The following is a 15,208-nucleotide window of genomic DNA, read 5'->3' on the forward strand; positions in this document are numbered from 1 at the left end:
GGCAGGTGAGGGGGGCTCAGGTAGAGCTGGAAGGGACCCTGAGGTCATCAGGTCCAACCTGGGCAGAGGGCAGCTCTGGGAGCAGGATGAGGGCGGAAGAAAGATTCTCTGTCTCTTGCTAAGCAGAAACTGCATGGCCTGGAGCATGTATTGCATGGGTGCAAATGAGGCAGCCCTTCAGCGGCTCCACAGGGAGGTGTGGTGGTCCTATGGGATTCAACAGGAGGGAGAAATTAACTATTTCCTGGCCAGCCTTGGGCCCGGCAACACTGGCCTCTGAAGCCGCTGGCTGCCTTTCTTTTCTCTCTGCCCCTTCCAGGGTCTGAAATACCGTATTTTTCACTCTATAAGACACACTTTTTCCTCCTAAAAAGTAAGGGGAAATGTGTGTGTGTCTTATGGAGCAAATGCAGGCAGGAGGCTCTGCTCAGCGCTCCCTTTAAAGAGCCGCATGGAGTGTGTGTTGGGGCTTTTCCCTTGCCCGGGGAGCTTTCATCCCCTGCCGGGGAGAGGCTGCCCACGGCTAAACCAGAAGCCAGGACAGCCAATGGGATCACAGCACAGTGATCCTGCTTGCTGTCCTGGCTTCTGGGATTTAGGATTTTTCTTCTTCTTGTTTTCCTCTTCCAAAAACTAGATGTGTCTTATAGAGCGAAAAATACAGTAGGTGGATTCCCTAAAAGGTGGCTTGGGACCAGGTGCTTGAACGGACTGCAGAGCTCAGTCTCCGCTGGGTCTGTGCTGCGTTTATTTGAAGATGTGGATTTAGAAGAGGCTGAATCAACTGCAAGAAGCTCTGAGCCAGACAAGCGAGTGGGAAGTTTTTGAAAAGCCGACAGGGATCCCTGGGAAGGAGGAGCGAGGGGCCGGGACGAGGGACAGGAGATCTCCTTTCTGGAAAAAACAAAACCTGCCCTGAGCAGGGACCAGCCCCCCTGGCTGTGTTGTGGGGCTGGTCCAGCAGCAGCTCCTGATGCAAAGGAGACAGGAAGCAACCCTGGCCTTTTCGAGGGGGTGTCGGGGGCAGGATTCGGAATGCCCCGCATGCAGCCTCCACGTGGGAATGGGCTGCCCTGGGGAAACTGGGGAGCTCCTCCGGGCATGAATGCAGAGGCGCCTGCGAGCGACGGGTTCCATTTTTGGGGGGAGTGGGGGCCCCTATCCTCCCGCGAGGCGCCTGGGGGGGGGATGCCCTTGCCCCCCTGCGCGCGCACACACACGGCAAGAAGAGCCACGCCAAGCCAGGATACACGGTTGTATATAGAGAAAACAGCAGACGCGCAGTCGGTCGAGCAAGGAGTGCGCAGGCTCCGCGGCGGCGCCTCCTCAGTCCCAGGTGGGCTGCCGGTTGGTGCCGCGCGGGCACACACGAGCAGGCAGCAGCGCGGAGGGACTCTGAATAATCTTTAATAGTGCTCACTGCATCCGGTCCTTGGGCGCTGTGTCCCCCGCCCAGGGCGCGGCCAAGGGGAGGCACCGGCTCCACTGGACGGTCGCACGGACGGGCGGACGGCTGCAGTTTGCGCAGGACTTGCGCGGCGGCGTCTCACGGGCAAGGCGTCATGGTGTACAGGGAGTGCACTTGCTTGGAGAGGCTGGCCGAGCTGCCCGCGCCGCCGCTGCCGCCGCCTGCGCCCAGCGCCGCCGCCCGCGCCGGCACCTTGTCGGCCAGCCGCTTGCTGCTCACGTAGGCGCTGGTGGAGAAGCCCGAGCCGGGCTTTCGGAAGTTGGGCAGGTGGTGGAAGGGCTGCAGGCTGCTGAGCAGGCTGGGCCGGTAGAGCGAGAGGCGCGGCGGGCGCTCCGTCTTGCGCGGCGACGGCAGCTGGAGGATGCAGTTGGCCGCGCCGGCCGCCCCGTCGGGGCTGCTCTTCTTCTCGGCCGCCACCTTGGCCGCCCGCGCCGGGAAGGCGCCCGTGGCCGAGGCGGCGCGCGGCGTGGGACGCACCTGGCCCTCCTTGGCGCCCTCCGACGCCTTGGCCGAGCTCTCCAGGTCCGGCAGCTGCGACGTGGCGCCCAGGGTCTCCACTGCAAAAAGGGGAGCCGGTTACCGGAGGAGCAGCGGGGAGGGCGCACGGGGGCTGCATCGCCCTTTCTGCCCGGCGAGGTGGGCGCTTTCCAGCCCGCAACACATGGGGCTGGCCAGGGGCTCTGCAAGGACTCCTGGGAGAAGCCCAGCTGCAGGCGAAGGGGGTCAGAACAGGGGGGTTAGGGGGGCCGTGGCGACAGGCACACATTTCTGAGGGAGCATATCAGGCAGACCACTTGGCCGCCCCGGGTGCCAGCAACCCACGCTACGACACTGGCTCAGAAGGAGCCTTCCCAGGTCACCCCATAACACTGAACCTTTTCACTTCCCCACTACCCCCCACACACTTGCAGCCCCCGGGTATTTCTTTTCCCTGTCAGCCTCAGCCCAGCCTAAGGAGCAGGAGAACCCCCATTATGCCCCAGGGCTAGGAAGAGCTGCCCCTGTTCCTTCACCTGCCGCTCTCTGGCCTGGCTGCCACCCAAGGGGTCTGGTCCTGGAGGTGGCTGCCTGCAGGGGGCAGAGCTTCTGGCCCAGAAAGGGTGCCCAGGACAGGGCAGCTCTGTAGACACACAGAGGCCTGGTCTGTTGTACCTTCCTGAACGGGGTTCCCTGTTACCCAAAGAGGCAGAGGCTGCGCTGCGCCTGCAGGGTGGCTCCCTGCTTCCCTGGGTGATGGCCTGTGGGTCTGTCCTGCCTGTCCTTGTCTGCTTCCCTCGGGGCAGGGGGTGGGTGTGTTGCTCTCAGGGGGGCAGCTGGGGTCCTGGCCGCTCACCTTGTGCCGCTTGGGACTTCTCTGGGCTTAGGTTGCACTCCGGGTGGACCCCCATGGAGCTCATCACTCGGTGGAAGATGGCCGACGTGGCAGGCAGCATCCAGCGGTGCGTGGCCACTTGCTGCAGGCCCAGGCGGGCAGCTGGCTTCAGCTGGAGCAAGCCCTCAATCAGGTTCTGACATTCTGCAGCAGGGAGAAGGGCTGGTGAGACCCACAGCACAGCGGCGCCTGGGCCAGGAGATCTGCCTCCGTTTCCCTTGCGGAATCTCAAGTGCGGCTGGCTGGCTTGCAGCCCTGCATCTTGTCCTTGCACCCTCTGGCACAGGGTAAGGGGTTATGGCCGCACCCCTTCACTGGCATCCTGCAGTGGCACAGGGAACCTGGCACAGGGCACAGAACTAATCACATGCCCGCAGTGCAGGTAGCTGTAGAGCCTCCATTGGAAATGCTGTAAAGGAGCCACTGATGCCAGCCAGCCTGATGCGTGTGGTCGGGCTCACAGCACTGGGATGCAGTGTGAATGACCATGTGACCTTTGCCAGAGTCTAGAGCAGGGCCAGGCCAGAAGCACTGGGTGAACTTGAGACACCAGAGCAGGGGTCAGCAAACTTTTTCAGCAGGGGGCCTGTCCACTGTCCCTCAGACTTTCTGGGGGGCCGGACTATTTTTGTTTGGGGGGGAAAGAACAAAATCCTATGCCCCACAAATACCCCAGAGATGCATTTTAAATAAAAGGGCACATTCTACTCATGTAAAAAAATGCTGTTTCCCGGACCATCTGTGTCCTGGGATTTAGAAGGCAATAGGGCCAGATCCGGCCCGCGGGCCTTAGTTTGCCTACCCCTGCACCAGAGGAAGGAGGAGCAAAGCGCTGGGGCGAGAGCCACAGCCTTGGGCACTGCCTGCTTTGACTTGACTCTAGCTCCAGCAAGAATTTGCTTTGAGGTGCTGGTGCCAGCGGGAAGGGGCAGCTCCAGGCAATGTGTCTGCGGCGGCTGCATCCTCTTCCCTGGCACTGGCTGAGGGTGGCTCTGGCGGTGCTGCTGTTCCTCCTGACCACCGACAGGGAATTCTGCAAGTGCGGTACAGGAGATTCTGCAAAGCACCTGGAGATTGCAGAACAGCCTTGGGGCTCTGGAGCTGTAAGGAAATGCAACTCTAATGGCATTTTTAAAATGTCCTCCTAGTGGTTTCAAGAAGGCGCGCCCGTCTCCCCCTCTTCTTGGGTGCTGGGGTGGCAGATGTGGGCCCAGCTGAGCCTCCCTCCCCCCCCCCCCCGGCCCCTGCAGCAGAGCCGTGTGTCGCCACGCCATTACCTGGTGAGATGGGCTGTCGGAAAGCCAGTCCCTGCTTGATCACGTGGATCATCTTGTGTGGCTGGCGCTCCTTGAAGGGGAGCTTCCCTGTCACCATGGCGTAGAGGATCACCCCACTGCGGGAAGGAGGAGTTCAGAGAGGGGTCACCGCCAGCTGGCCCAGGGCAAGAGGCTTCCTCTCTGGGCCAGAGCATCCATTGTAGGTCTGTCTAGCCCAGTATGGCCTGTCCTGGCTGCCTCAAGGGCTCTCCAGGGTTCCTGCAGGATATTTCCAGACCTACCTTGAGATGCCTTCTACCTGCAGAGCAGATGCTCTCTAACCAATGAGACACACAGCCCTTTTGGCTTGTTGCCTGTGCCTGCCCAGGCCCCATCCCTGGCATGACCCTGGTGCCCCCCCCCCTGCTCCAGCAGTTCTGCCCCCCAATTGTACTCACAGGCTCCATAGGTCAGCCAGCTCCCCATTGTACTTCTTGCTCATGAGGATTTCAGGGGCAGTGTAGGCCACGGAGCCACAAAAGGTGTTCATTAGGGAATTCTTCAGGGAATAGCGATTGGCAAACCCAAAATCTGCAGTGGGGGCAGAGAAGAAGACCAGCTCTCCCTCTGGCAGCTTAGAAGAGCCTTTGCCAGCCTCGGGCTCTCTGGGCATTTTGGGCTGCCAACACCTGGAAGGCACCAGCTGGGGAGGGGCTCCCTCCTCTCTGTCCTTCCCCCAGAAGGTGAAAACTTCCTTGCTCCAACCGACTTTGGGGAATGGACTGCTTTGAATCAAAGAGCTGTTTTCATTGTACTTAGTGGCGTGTTTTAAACTGGTTTTATATATGAATATACAGTGGTACCTCTGGTTACATACTTAATTCGTTCCAGAGGTCCGTTCTTAACCTGAAACTGTTCTTAACCTGAAGCACCACTTTAGCTAATGGGGCCTCCTTCTGCCGCCAGAGCACGATTTCTGTTCTCATCCTGAAGCAAAGTTCTTAACCTGAGGTACTATTTCTGGGTGAGTGGAGTCTGTAAACTGAAGCATATGTAACCTGAAGCATCTGTAACCCGAGGTACCACTGTAGTTTTAGTTCTGTCAATGGCTTATTGTTTGTTTATTATTGGTTTTTCCAGGTTTTCAGCAGGTTTTCTTGTTTTTATCTGTAAGCTGTCAGAGAAAAAGGCAGGAAACAGACAGACAAACCAACCAATAAACAAGTAAGAAAGCAAATTAATGGCTGTTTTAGGGGCTGCATCCCTCAACCACTTCATCCATGCCCAAGTTTCCCAGCTGGTCATTATTGCTTTTGGGAATTGGGTGGGGCAGTGGGAGCAACCAAAGGGAGGCTTGGCCACAGCTGATAAAAGGAGGCAGAAGCTCCCACTAAGAAGATCCTGCTTCTGGGAGTGACGTTTCCACAGCCTCTGCCAATAAGGACCAATAAATCCTTCCATTTTAATTCCCTTGAGGCGACTGGAGGATGCAGCTTTGCCAAGCAGATTTTATCCGTCCAATTTTCCTTGGGAGAGATACAGAAATGCTTTGGGGTCATAAATTCTCTATATACCTCTCACAAGAGAATTAGTGTGTCCCAGCTGAATTTCTGAAAACATTAAAATTGGGGTGGGTTGGCGGGTGGCGAGACCTCATATCGCGGTGCTGCAAGGAGGGAAATGGCTGTTTTATGTAGAAGGGGAAGCCTAATTTGATGTCCTTAAACATGCTCTTATTTCGCTAAGTGAATGCCCTGAGGTCCTCTGGCCATGGCTCCCTTATCTGGGTTACTGGCTGCTGTATTTTGAACCCAGTGCTCACTTGACATAAACAAATGATGCTGGCTGATGGGAGGCTGCTCTCTCTGTCCCCATGCAAGGAAACTCACCAGTCAGCTTAATGAAGCCACGTTCATCCAGTAAAATGTTCTCACATTTCAAGTCTCTGAGGGAACAAAAAGCAGCAAAAGGAGCTTGAATGGGCTACAGATCTTCTCTCTCTCTACTTACCCAGGTGCACCATGAGAGCATGCAGATGTGCAGATGGAGGAAAGAACAAGAATGTGCACTGAGGTTTGCAGACTCATTAGTAAGCGCTAGGAGGAGCCTGGAAACAGACCTGCTACAAAGAATCCAAACAACCTGCAGGTTTCCCTTAAGGCTGCTTATTGATTTTCAACTGCTGTTTGGGTCTTTTTGCAACAATCTGGGTCTGCTGTGGCAGAAGGCGAAGCAGCACACCAGCCAGAGGGGACCAGAGATGCTTGAGGAAGCTCCCATGCTCAGGCCTGCGCACAAGATCACTCTGAAACATCCAGCAGACATTGCCTGCCTGCCTTGCAATCTCCTGCCACAGGCAGAAAAGCTAAAAGAGAATAATATAAAATGATAGAGCTGTGTTTGCATGGCTGTCTAGGACTGTTTCGCCCAGAGTCGTCCTGGCCCTTCAGTGCTGTCAGAATGAAGGCCAACTTGGAAACACTCAAATGAATGAGTCGTATCCTGGAAAGTGTGCAGACCTGCAGTGCCCTTTGGGGTTATTAAACAATCTGTGTATCAGTCCAAAACTGGTGAGTATGAAGGCAGAACTAGGAAGTCGAATTCAAAGCGATATTTGTGTGTCCTGGGCCCTTTTTGTGAAAGACGGCAAGTTAGGGGTGAGGCGCCTCAGGACTGAGGACCAAATACAGCCAGCCTTTCATATATATTTTTTTCCATTTCCAATGCTATAAAACTTTATTAATTACTACTGCAGAAATGTCTTACAACACAATTAATTAGGATTTCACCCATAAATTCAATAAATAAAAGTTATAGGAAGCTGGGCAAACTATTATCTTTACCATTTCAGCTAGATAATTAGTGTTCCTTATGTTAAGTCTATTGTGCATATTTTTGCTTCATCACTTCTGGGACTTTTGCCCTCTTATATTTCACCTGTTCTTGAAGGACAAGCAGTATGCATAGATCATCATAGTTTTCCAAAACTTTTTTTAAAATGCAGCCAGCCTTTCAAGTACCAAGACTCTTGGGACTCTGAGCCACATTTTCCCCTCAGACTGCTCTGCTCACCCATCTTGATCAATGGCCTATACTTGCCTGGCTGGAATGTGTCCTTCAGCTGAGACAGTGCCTCTTGCCTGCCTGGACAACGGATAGAAAGATGTGGGAACTGGTAGAAACACCTGGTTTTGAAACGGTCAGAATGTCCCCTGGAGTCCTGAGTCCTGCCCATGGCTCAGCCCAATTTTGTCTCTGCTCTTGCTCATTTTCTCTCCTAGCCCCACCTATTGCTTCAGCCTCTCCCCCTACCCCCCCATTGAGGGTTCCCAGCTGGGAATGGGGCCTGTGGATGCTCTCCCCAGGGAGACCTTTCCAGTGCACTAAACTTGTCATAACTCTGGTGCCAGGCCAAACACTCTGTTTTCCTGGGAATTTGAGCAGCACCCAGAGCGTCTCCACCTCCATCGTTCTGCCCGGACACTGAGGTCCAGCGCTGAGGGCCTTCTGGCGGTTCCCTCCCTGCGAGAAGCCAAGTTACAGTGAACCAGGCAGAGGGCCTTCTCGGTAGTGGCACCTGCCGTGTGGAACGCCCTCCCACCAGATGTCAAAGAGAAGAACAACTATATGACATTTAGAGGACATCTGAAGGCAGCCCTGTTCAGGGAAGCTTTTAATGTTTGATGCATTACTGTGTTTTAATATTGTGTTGGAAGCCGCCCAGAGTGGCTGGGGAAACCCATCCAGATGGGCGGGGTATAAATAATAAATTGTTGTTGTTGTTGTTGTTGTTGTTGTTGTTATGCCTGTTCACTCAGGTCCTGCTTTCAGGCTTCTCTTTGGGGCATCTCACAGTCACCAGCCAGAATAATAATAATAATAATAATAATAATAATAATAATAATAATAATAATAAATTTATTCATACCCTGCCCATCTGGGTATTTATCCCAGCCCCTCTGGGTGGCTTACAGCAGAACAAGGGGAGGTGTGGAACAGGAGGCTGAACCACATGACCCCCTCCCCCCCACATTTGGTCTGATCCTGCTGCTGCTGCTACAGCAGAGCTTTTGGGAATGTTGTGATGCAGTTTTATTGCTGACCTTGGATTGTGAGTCGCTTTTTGGTGGGAAGTGATGTATATTTTAAGAAAACAAACTCTTAGCCTAAAAATCATTTCCCACCGCGGCCCAGAAAGACAACAAGGCAGCCCTTTTCTCTGGGGCTGGACCCCTGGGTGCTGCCTTCCTCTTCCTGAGAGGGAATCTGGGGGTGACCCTGGAGGTCTTCCAGGCCCCAGAAGTGACTCTTCCGTGCCACCGCCTCCCGGCTATTCCCCTCCCCCCCCAGCCATTTCTGTCACCTGTGGACGATGCCGACATTGTGGCAGTGTGCCACGGCACTGACAATCTGCCGGAAAAGCCTTCGTGCCTCCTCTTCCTCCAGCCCAGGAAGCTCCCTCCTGTCCGATGTGGCGTTGATGTGCTCCAGGAGGTCTCCCCGGGAGGCCAGTTCCAGGACCAGGTAGGTGCGCTTACTGTTCCGGTACATCTCGTAGAGCTGGATCTGCAGGGGAGCAGCCCACCCTCGTCACAAGGGGACCCGGATGGATTGCCCAAGAGGATGGGGGACCCAAAAGAGTTTGGCATCCACTGAGCTAAGCAGTTCCACAAGTGCAAGGACTTTTGCCTTCCTTTCCTCTGCCCACCTGTGTCCCAGAATGTGGGGGAAAGAACCCCGACCTGTGTAGGGTCAGTGGGAGAGGAGCAAAAGTTCTGCTGAACAGACAAAAGTGCTTATGCCAGGAAGGAAGGAGAAGTACCAACAAAAGAAGAACGGCAGATGAAACTGACGGTGAAACTGACGGGGAAGATCCAAAACCAGGAAGATCAAGTATTTTTTAAAAGACTGGAGTACATTTTTAACTTATTTAGAAGATCACTGTAAACAGTTAAAATTATTGGTAGGCATGTAATGACACTTGTAATGGGAAATTTTAAATGATAATTATGGATATTTAATATATGGATAAGGGTAAAAGATGCAGCAAAGCTGATCTTCAACATGGAACCTGGGGTGGAGGGAGATCTGAAGGTTCAAAAGAACCTTGTATTTTAATGTTTGAAATGGTTAAGTTCCAAAGGATAATGGGGGTATCCAAACAGTTCCACTAGCATAATCACTTAAAAATAATAATAATTTTTTATTGTTTTTTCACCAATTTATACATTTTGTATTAATTAGTGAAAAACCCAATATATTTTTGAAAAAGTGCTTATGCTAGTGGAACTGTTTGGATACTTCCATTATCCTTTGGAACTGCGGCACATTTGACTGCCTGAGTGCAAGGCATGCCATGCAAGATGTGCCACATGAATGACACACACAAACAAATGGCTGCCGTCTGCCTGGAAGAGTCAGCCCCTGTGGTCTTGGATGTGGTTGCAAAGAGCAGCCGTACAGGTGCAGACTCTGGGATGCTCAAAGGGAGCTAGCGTGAGGTGAGTGAGGGCTGCTCCACACCAACCATGTCCTCTGAGCATAATCAGGGTGGGGAACAAAATCCAAAGTCTCATGTTGAGTTTTGGGGGTCAAATTTGTGAGAATATCCTCCGGGTTTCTACTGCATAAGAAGTCAGCCACAGGGTGTTCGCTCACTATTTAAGGCTGCAATTTTATCAATGTCCCTGGGAAATAAAGGATTTCCGTCTTGGGGCTGGGCTGTGAAGGGTCAGCCTCTCTTTTCTCACTTTCCCAACATGCCCAGCTTGTTGCTGTGACTTCTTGTCTGGGCTCTGGAGGCAACTTGCCTTTTAACCCCTTTTGGCTCAAGCCAGACTGGCTCCTGCCAACTCTATGCCACCTGCCAGTAGGGTCTGTGTGCCTCATCCATTACTTCTGGGTCTGCCAAGCCTGTGTCTCAATTACAGGTTGTCCTTCACACCTGACATGGGGTGTGTGTGTGTGAGGTCAGCAGGTGGAACTCGTGAAACTTCCTGTCCTAAGCACAAATGGCCCACAGCAGGCCACCCACGGACTCACCACATTAAGATGCTTGTAGGTAACATTGAGGGAGTAGATTTCTCTTGGGAGGAACTTTTTGGTATATTCTACAGGTGCTTCTGCCGTTGAGATGATCTTTATAGCAACCTGGGAGAAGAGAAAGCAGAGTTTGAATGTGGAGCTCAAGGAGGTGTGTGTGAGTTGAGCCATTCTGCCTTCGCCTGCAAGGGCAACTTCCTGGTGGGGGCTGCTTCCTGCATCAACTCAACACAATGGACGCCCACTGGTGTCTGTGGGCAGGTGAGGATCTGCTGTGCAAGGCCATCTCTAGGAAGCAGCTCTGTCCCAAACTTCTTAATCCAGGAAGCCGATCTTCCTGGCCGGACTCCATTCACAACACTCCATTCCCCCTGTGGGGAAAATCTCCCTACGGGTGAGCAATCCCCCCAGGCTGGCCTGGCATTCACTGCACCAAGATGCCCTGTCTTGGAGTGAAGGCAGGCAGACAGTGAAGCATCCAGACGTCCCCCCCCCCTTGCACAGTTGCCTTCAGTCTGGGGTGTGGGGGAACACGTGATGACCCAACACGTGATGAGAGATGCACACACAACAATTTGGTCAAGTCAGGGCAAAGGAAGGAAGGAACGAAGATATGCTGGGGAAAAGGTGACTGTTTCCAGGTGTATTTTGAATTAATCGGTTGCTTGTGGGCTGCCCAAGGGCATGGATTTGACCCAGGGTCAGCGACCACAGCTAACATCCTTGGGCAGCGGCTGGTGCTCAGAATCCTGCCAGAGCCCATTCATGGTGCCGCTCCTGGGCATCACTTTTGGACCCAGCAGTCCATTTGGTTCTGGATGGGCCGGAGCTACCAACTCATGGTATCTAGGTTCTACGTCCACTGCAGGAGGCAGTTATTGCACCCCTGAATGCCAGTCGCTGGAGAGCACAAGCCTGGTGTGTGCTGCTGCTGTGCTCAGAAACGGCTTGTGGGCTTCCCATAATGGTCACCTTGGTTGGCCCCTGTGAGAAGAGGGTGGTGGGCTGGACAGGCCTCTTTTGGCCGGACCCAGCAGGCCAATGTATGCTGTAGGAACTGTGGCAAGCGGAGTGGGCAGTTCCACAACAGAGCCTGAAGGAGGCTTCTTGGGGGGAACGGGAGCCAGCCAAGCCGTGGTGAGACTTCTGCTGGGCAAGACTCTTTCCTGGTGCCCCCACCCACTGGCACTCCCCACCTCCCTCCCTCCCAGCCCTGCTCTTGTGCCCACCATGGAGTGCCGCTTGCTCCTGAGGTCTGAGGCCAGCTTGTAGTTCTGCATCATTTTCTCTTGGGTGGCATAACCCAGGTAGACTTTGGAGAAGGCTCCCGAGCCTATCTTCTTGGAAGAGAGGAGGTAGCCATTTTCCTTGCTTTCCCGAACCTGTTCCAGGAACGTCCTCCTGTCCGCCTCACGCTTAGAGAAGCTCTTCATGGCCCACGGCTCTCTCTCTCGGGAGGGCGGCAAGGAGGACCCTCTCTTGCGACAGGCCAAGGGGCAGGGGCTGCACCCAGGCGGGCAGGAAACTTCAGAGGAACCAGAGTCCAGATAAGCACATCAGCTCTACAAGGCAGGGAAAGCACCCCAGTGGTAGCCTCTCTCTCGCCCTTAGCACTTAGCACGGCCCCCTTCGCATCTTTTGAGTGGTTTGGCTGCCACTGGCCGAGCACAGGGAAGGGCAAGACCAGAGAGTCCTTGTTGCTATTCAGATGCAGAAGTTTCCACAGTGACGGGGGCGGAACAAGCATTCCAGAGGCAGAGTTCTAGAACCAAGGCGTAACAAGCAGTTTTAGAACCTGTGGCCTCGGGGAGGGGGGCAGGCGCTGCCCTGCGTCACTCCCACCGGGGTCCCCACAGGCAGGAGCCGCAAAGGGCACAGGCAGCGGCAAGCCCATCACCACTTCACAACACGCAGGGCTGCTTCTCAGGTGGGCAGGTGAGTTGTGGGCACGCGGCTGGGGTCGTTTGGCTTGAGTTATTGTTATTGCCAAGAAAGGACGGCTGGCAGTGAGTGGCACAGTGAGCCTGGCGACTGACGGAGGATTTGAACTCTGGTCTCCCGATTCCTGTGGCCACAGTTCAGTGACAGAGGGTCTGCTTGGCATGTGAAAGGTCTCCGTCTCGGTTCCTGGCCTTTCTAGGGAGGCCTGGTAAAGAATCCTGCCTAAAACCCCGGAGAGTTGTTGCCGGTCAGTGTAAGCAATACTGGCGTCAATGAACCAAGGGCCTGAGGCAGCTCCCTATATTCTCAGTCCAGCTCTCACACCACCCTGGAGCAGCAAGCAAAACTGACGCATTCACAGCAGGTGCCAAGCCTCCCCAGCTTCTGTGACTTTGGCAGCCAAAACATGTCCCTATCCAGTCGCAGCCTTGTGCTACGACAGAATATAGATCATCCCTGAAGCGAGGAGCCGTGAGGATCAGTGGAATCATTTCCAAGCCGCTCCAGCAGGTGGCACAGAGGTCCTTCCCGGCCTCTTCTCTGGGAGCGCTCCTGGACAGAGGCTGGTCCACAGCAATCTTGCAGCGCTGGATATATTTCTCCTCCTTTCTCTCTTGCTCCTGCAGCGGTGAGGGAGGCAGGACAGCCAAACCTTCCCTGCAGGAATGAAAACTGAGGGTCAAGAAGGAAGGCAAGACTCCCCTTGCTGTGGGCGAGTTAGCAATAGATCTGAGGTCCCGACCTAATAGCTCTGATCGGGTCCCATGTTCCTTGGCAAGGTAAGCCCCCCACTCTCTTCTCTGGGGCTGGAAGATGCCTCTTGACAGAAACTTGGCTTATGGAGATAACAGACTCTGAACACGGCTCAAGGACGGCAACCGGCACTTACTAACTGGCAGATTCAGTGGGCATCCCAGTAGAACCTGTGTGCTGATGCCATCATCTCCTCCTGGAAGCTGGTGCCATCAGCTGAAGCTCCCTCTTGCTTAGAGGTTGGTGGAAAACAGTTGCACGCTTTTGCTTCAGGCAGAAATCCCAAGTAAGAACAAGTGTTTGATCTTTGTGTCAGATAGCAACCTCGGTCAGCAGCGAGGATCCAGTGACAAGATGGATAAAATATATTGGAGAGATCCCTGCTAGGATCTGACCTGCCAGCGCTTGCTGGATGTGGGGCTGGGGGTTGGGGAAGGGCAGGCTCAGAATACAGACACCACAAGAAGAAAAGTAGTCCACAGATCACAGTAATTCACATGGCCTGCAGCATGTCTGCTTTAAACCTTCAAATGGATTTTCAATTCTATTTTATTGCTTCTCTTAAAACTTATATAGTCTCTTATTGTATTACAAGCGGAATTTTGCCTGTGGGCTTTCTGGGGCACCTACTTGCCCACTGCAGGGAACAGGAGGCTGAACCCAATGAGCCTTGGGTCTGATTGAGGAGGGGTCTTGGGAACAGAGGAAGCTGCTCTGTAACCAGTCAGACCTTGCTGGGTCTGTGATCCAGCTCAGTAAGGTAAACGGACCCCTGTCCATTAGGTCCAGTCGTGGCCAACTCTGGGGTTGCGGCGCTCATCTCACTTTACTGGCCAAGGGAGCCGGCGTACAGCTTCTGGGTCATGTGGCCAGCATGACGAAGCCGCTTCTGGTGAACCAGATCAGCGCACAGAAACGCCGTTTACCTTCCCGCCGGAGTGGTACCTATTTATCTACTTGCATTTTGACGTGCTTTTGAACTGCTGGGTTGTCAGGAGCAGGGACCAAGCAATGGGAGCTCACCCCATTGCGGGGATTTGAACCGCTGACCTTCTGATCGGCAAGTAATAGGCTCTGTGGTTTAATCCACAACGCGCTCCCCGCGTTCCTGATCCAGCTCAGTATTATATTCTATACTGACTTGCAGCAATGGCTCTCCAGCATTTCTGGTCCAGGGGAGATGCCACTGGGGACTGAACATGGGGCTGCCTGCACTCCCTGAACCACAACTGTCTTCTTAGCTTTTATTTATTGAAAGTGTGGATGCCAGGGAGTGAATGTGGGGCCTTCTGCATCCAAGACAAATCCTCTGCCACCGAGCGCCAATCCTATTCTTCTTAGACCATGGTCTTATTTGTTAAACAGTGCAGGGGAAGTTCACCTCTTTGCCACTCTTTAGCCACCTTCGAGTGTAACGGCAGTTGAATGTGATTTTAAGCATGCTTCCTAAGTAACCTCTCTGGCCTGTGGGGATGAGGAAGGGAGCCTTTCTGAAGGGGCTATGTGCAGGAATCAAAGCATTCATTCGTTTGTTAATTTTCCTTTGCAAAAAAGAAAAAAGCTGGAGGGTCTGTGGTGGGAGGCTGAAATGTATTACTGTACCTAGCGATGTGTGCAATGTGGTTCTTCCAGAACGGCAGAATGACTTTATTTTATGGTAGGATGACGTATAAAGGTAAAGGTAAAGGTACCCCTGCCCGTACGGGCCAGTCTTGACAGACTCTGGGGTTGTGCGCTCATCTCACTCTAGAGGCCAGGGGCCAGCGCTGTCCGAAGACACTTCCGGGTCACGTGGCCAGCGTGACAAAGCTGCATCTGGCGAGCCAGAGCTGCACACGGAAACGCCGTTTACCTTCCCGCTGGTAAGCGGTCCCTATTTATCTACTTGCACCCGGAGGTGCTTTCGAACTGCTAGGTTGGCAGGCGCTGGGACCGAGCAGCGGGAGCGCATCCCGCCGCGGGGATTCGAACCGCCGACCTTTCGATCGGCAAGTCCTAGGCGCTGAGGCTTTAACCCACAGCGCCACCTGTGTCCCATGACGTTGTATAGTTTTAACTTATTCCAGAGATGCTGCACATACTGTTCTGTGTTCTGAACTGTACCCAAGACTGGAGCTCACTGGATTTTGCAAGCATGTGCTGAATCATGAGAAAGTAAAATGTTCAAAAATATGGGCAGAGGATCTGTGAGCTGTTACTCCCTATTGTACCACTAAGGCAAGAGTTTTAGTTTCATGGGACCTTTGCCAGGCAAAAAGTTTGTGCATCAGCCTGGGGATGTTGTCCTTTTTGTGAGAATTCCCATCTTGACGTGGGCTGCCCAGTGCCAACCCCTGTGCTGCTGGGTCCATCTCTGCTGGGTGGGGACATCAGTGA

At 53.8% G+C, this 15,208-nt stretch overlaps 2 protein-coding genes across 3 annotated transcripts in view; one reads left to right on the forward strand and one right to left on the reverse strand.

Moving 5' to 3' along the window:
* Positions 1 to 1,391: 1,391 nt before the first annotated feature.
* Positions 1,392 to 11,876, reverse strand: LOC309374068 (testis-specific serine/threonine-protein kinase 5-like). The gene is made up of 8 exons (XM_081918874.1): positions 11,368 to 11,876; positions 10,139 to 10,246; positions 8,460 to 8,662; positions 5,986 to 6,041; positions 4,555 to 4,687; positions 4,118 to 4,233; positions 2,802 to 2,984; positions 1,392 to 2,025 (listed from the first exon to the last, which is right to left on the reverse strand). Exons 1-8 carry the CDS (start codon positions 11,569 to 11,571, stop codon positions 1,547 to 1,549), a joined length of 1,482 nt encoding a protein of 493 aa, XP_081775000.1. The 5' UTR covers positions 11,572 to 11,876; the 3' UTR covers positions 1,392 to 1,546.
* An 80-nt stretch (positions 11,877 to 11,956) lies between these two features.
* MROH1 (maestro heat like repeat family member 1) overlaps positions 11,957 to 15,208 on the forward strand; it is a 52,655-nt gene continuing 49,403 nt past the window's right edge. The window contains exon 1 of one of the 2 annotated variants that reach the window (XM_081918640.1): positions 11,957 to 12,065. The gene's annotated coding sequence lies outside the window, so the exon portion shown is untranslated. Of the gene's footprint in view, positions 12,066 to 12,671; positions 13,119 to 15,208 lie in introns of those variants that run through there. The other variant, XM_081918638.1, reaches the window with a different exon arrangement.

The sequence above is a fragment of the Podarcis melisellensis genome (assembly GCF_964234715.1).
Source record: "Podarcis melisellensis genome assembly, chromosome: 7".
Lineage (NCBI taxonomy): Eukaryota > Metazoa > Chordata > Lepidosauria > Squamata > Lacertidae > Podarcis > Podarcis melisellensis.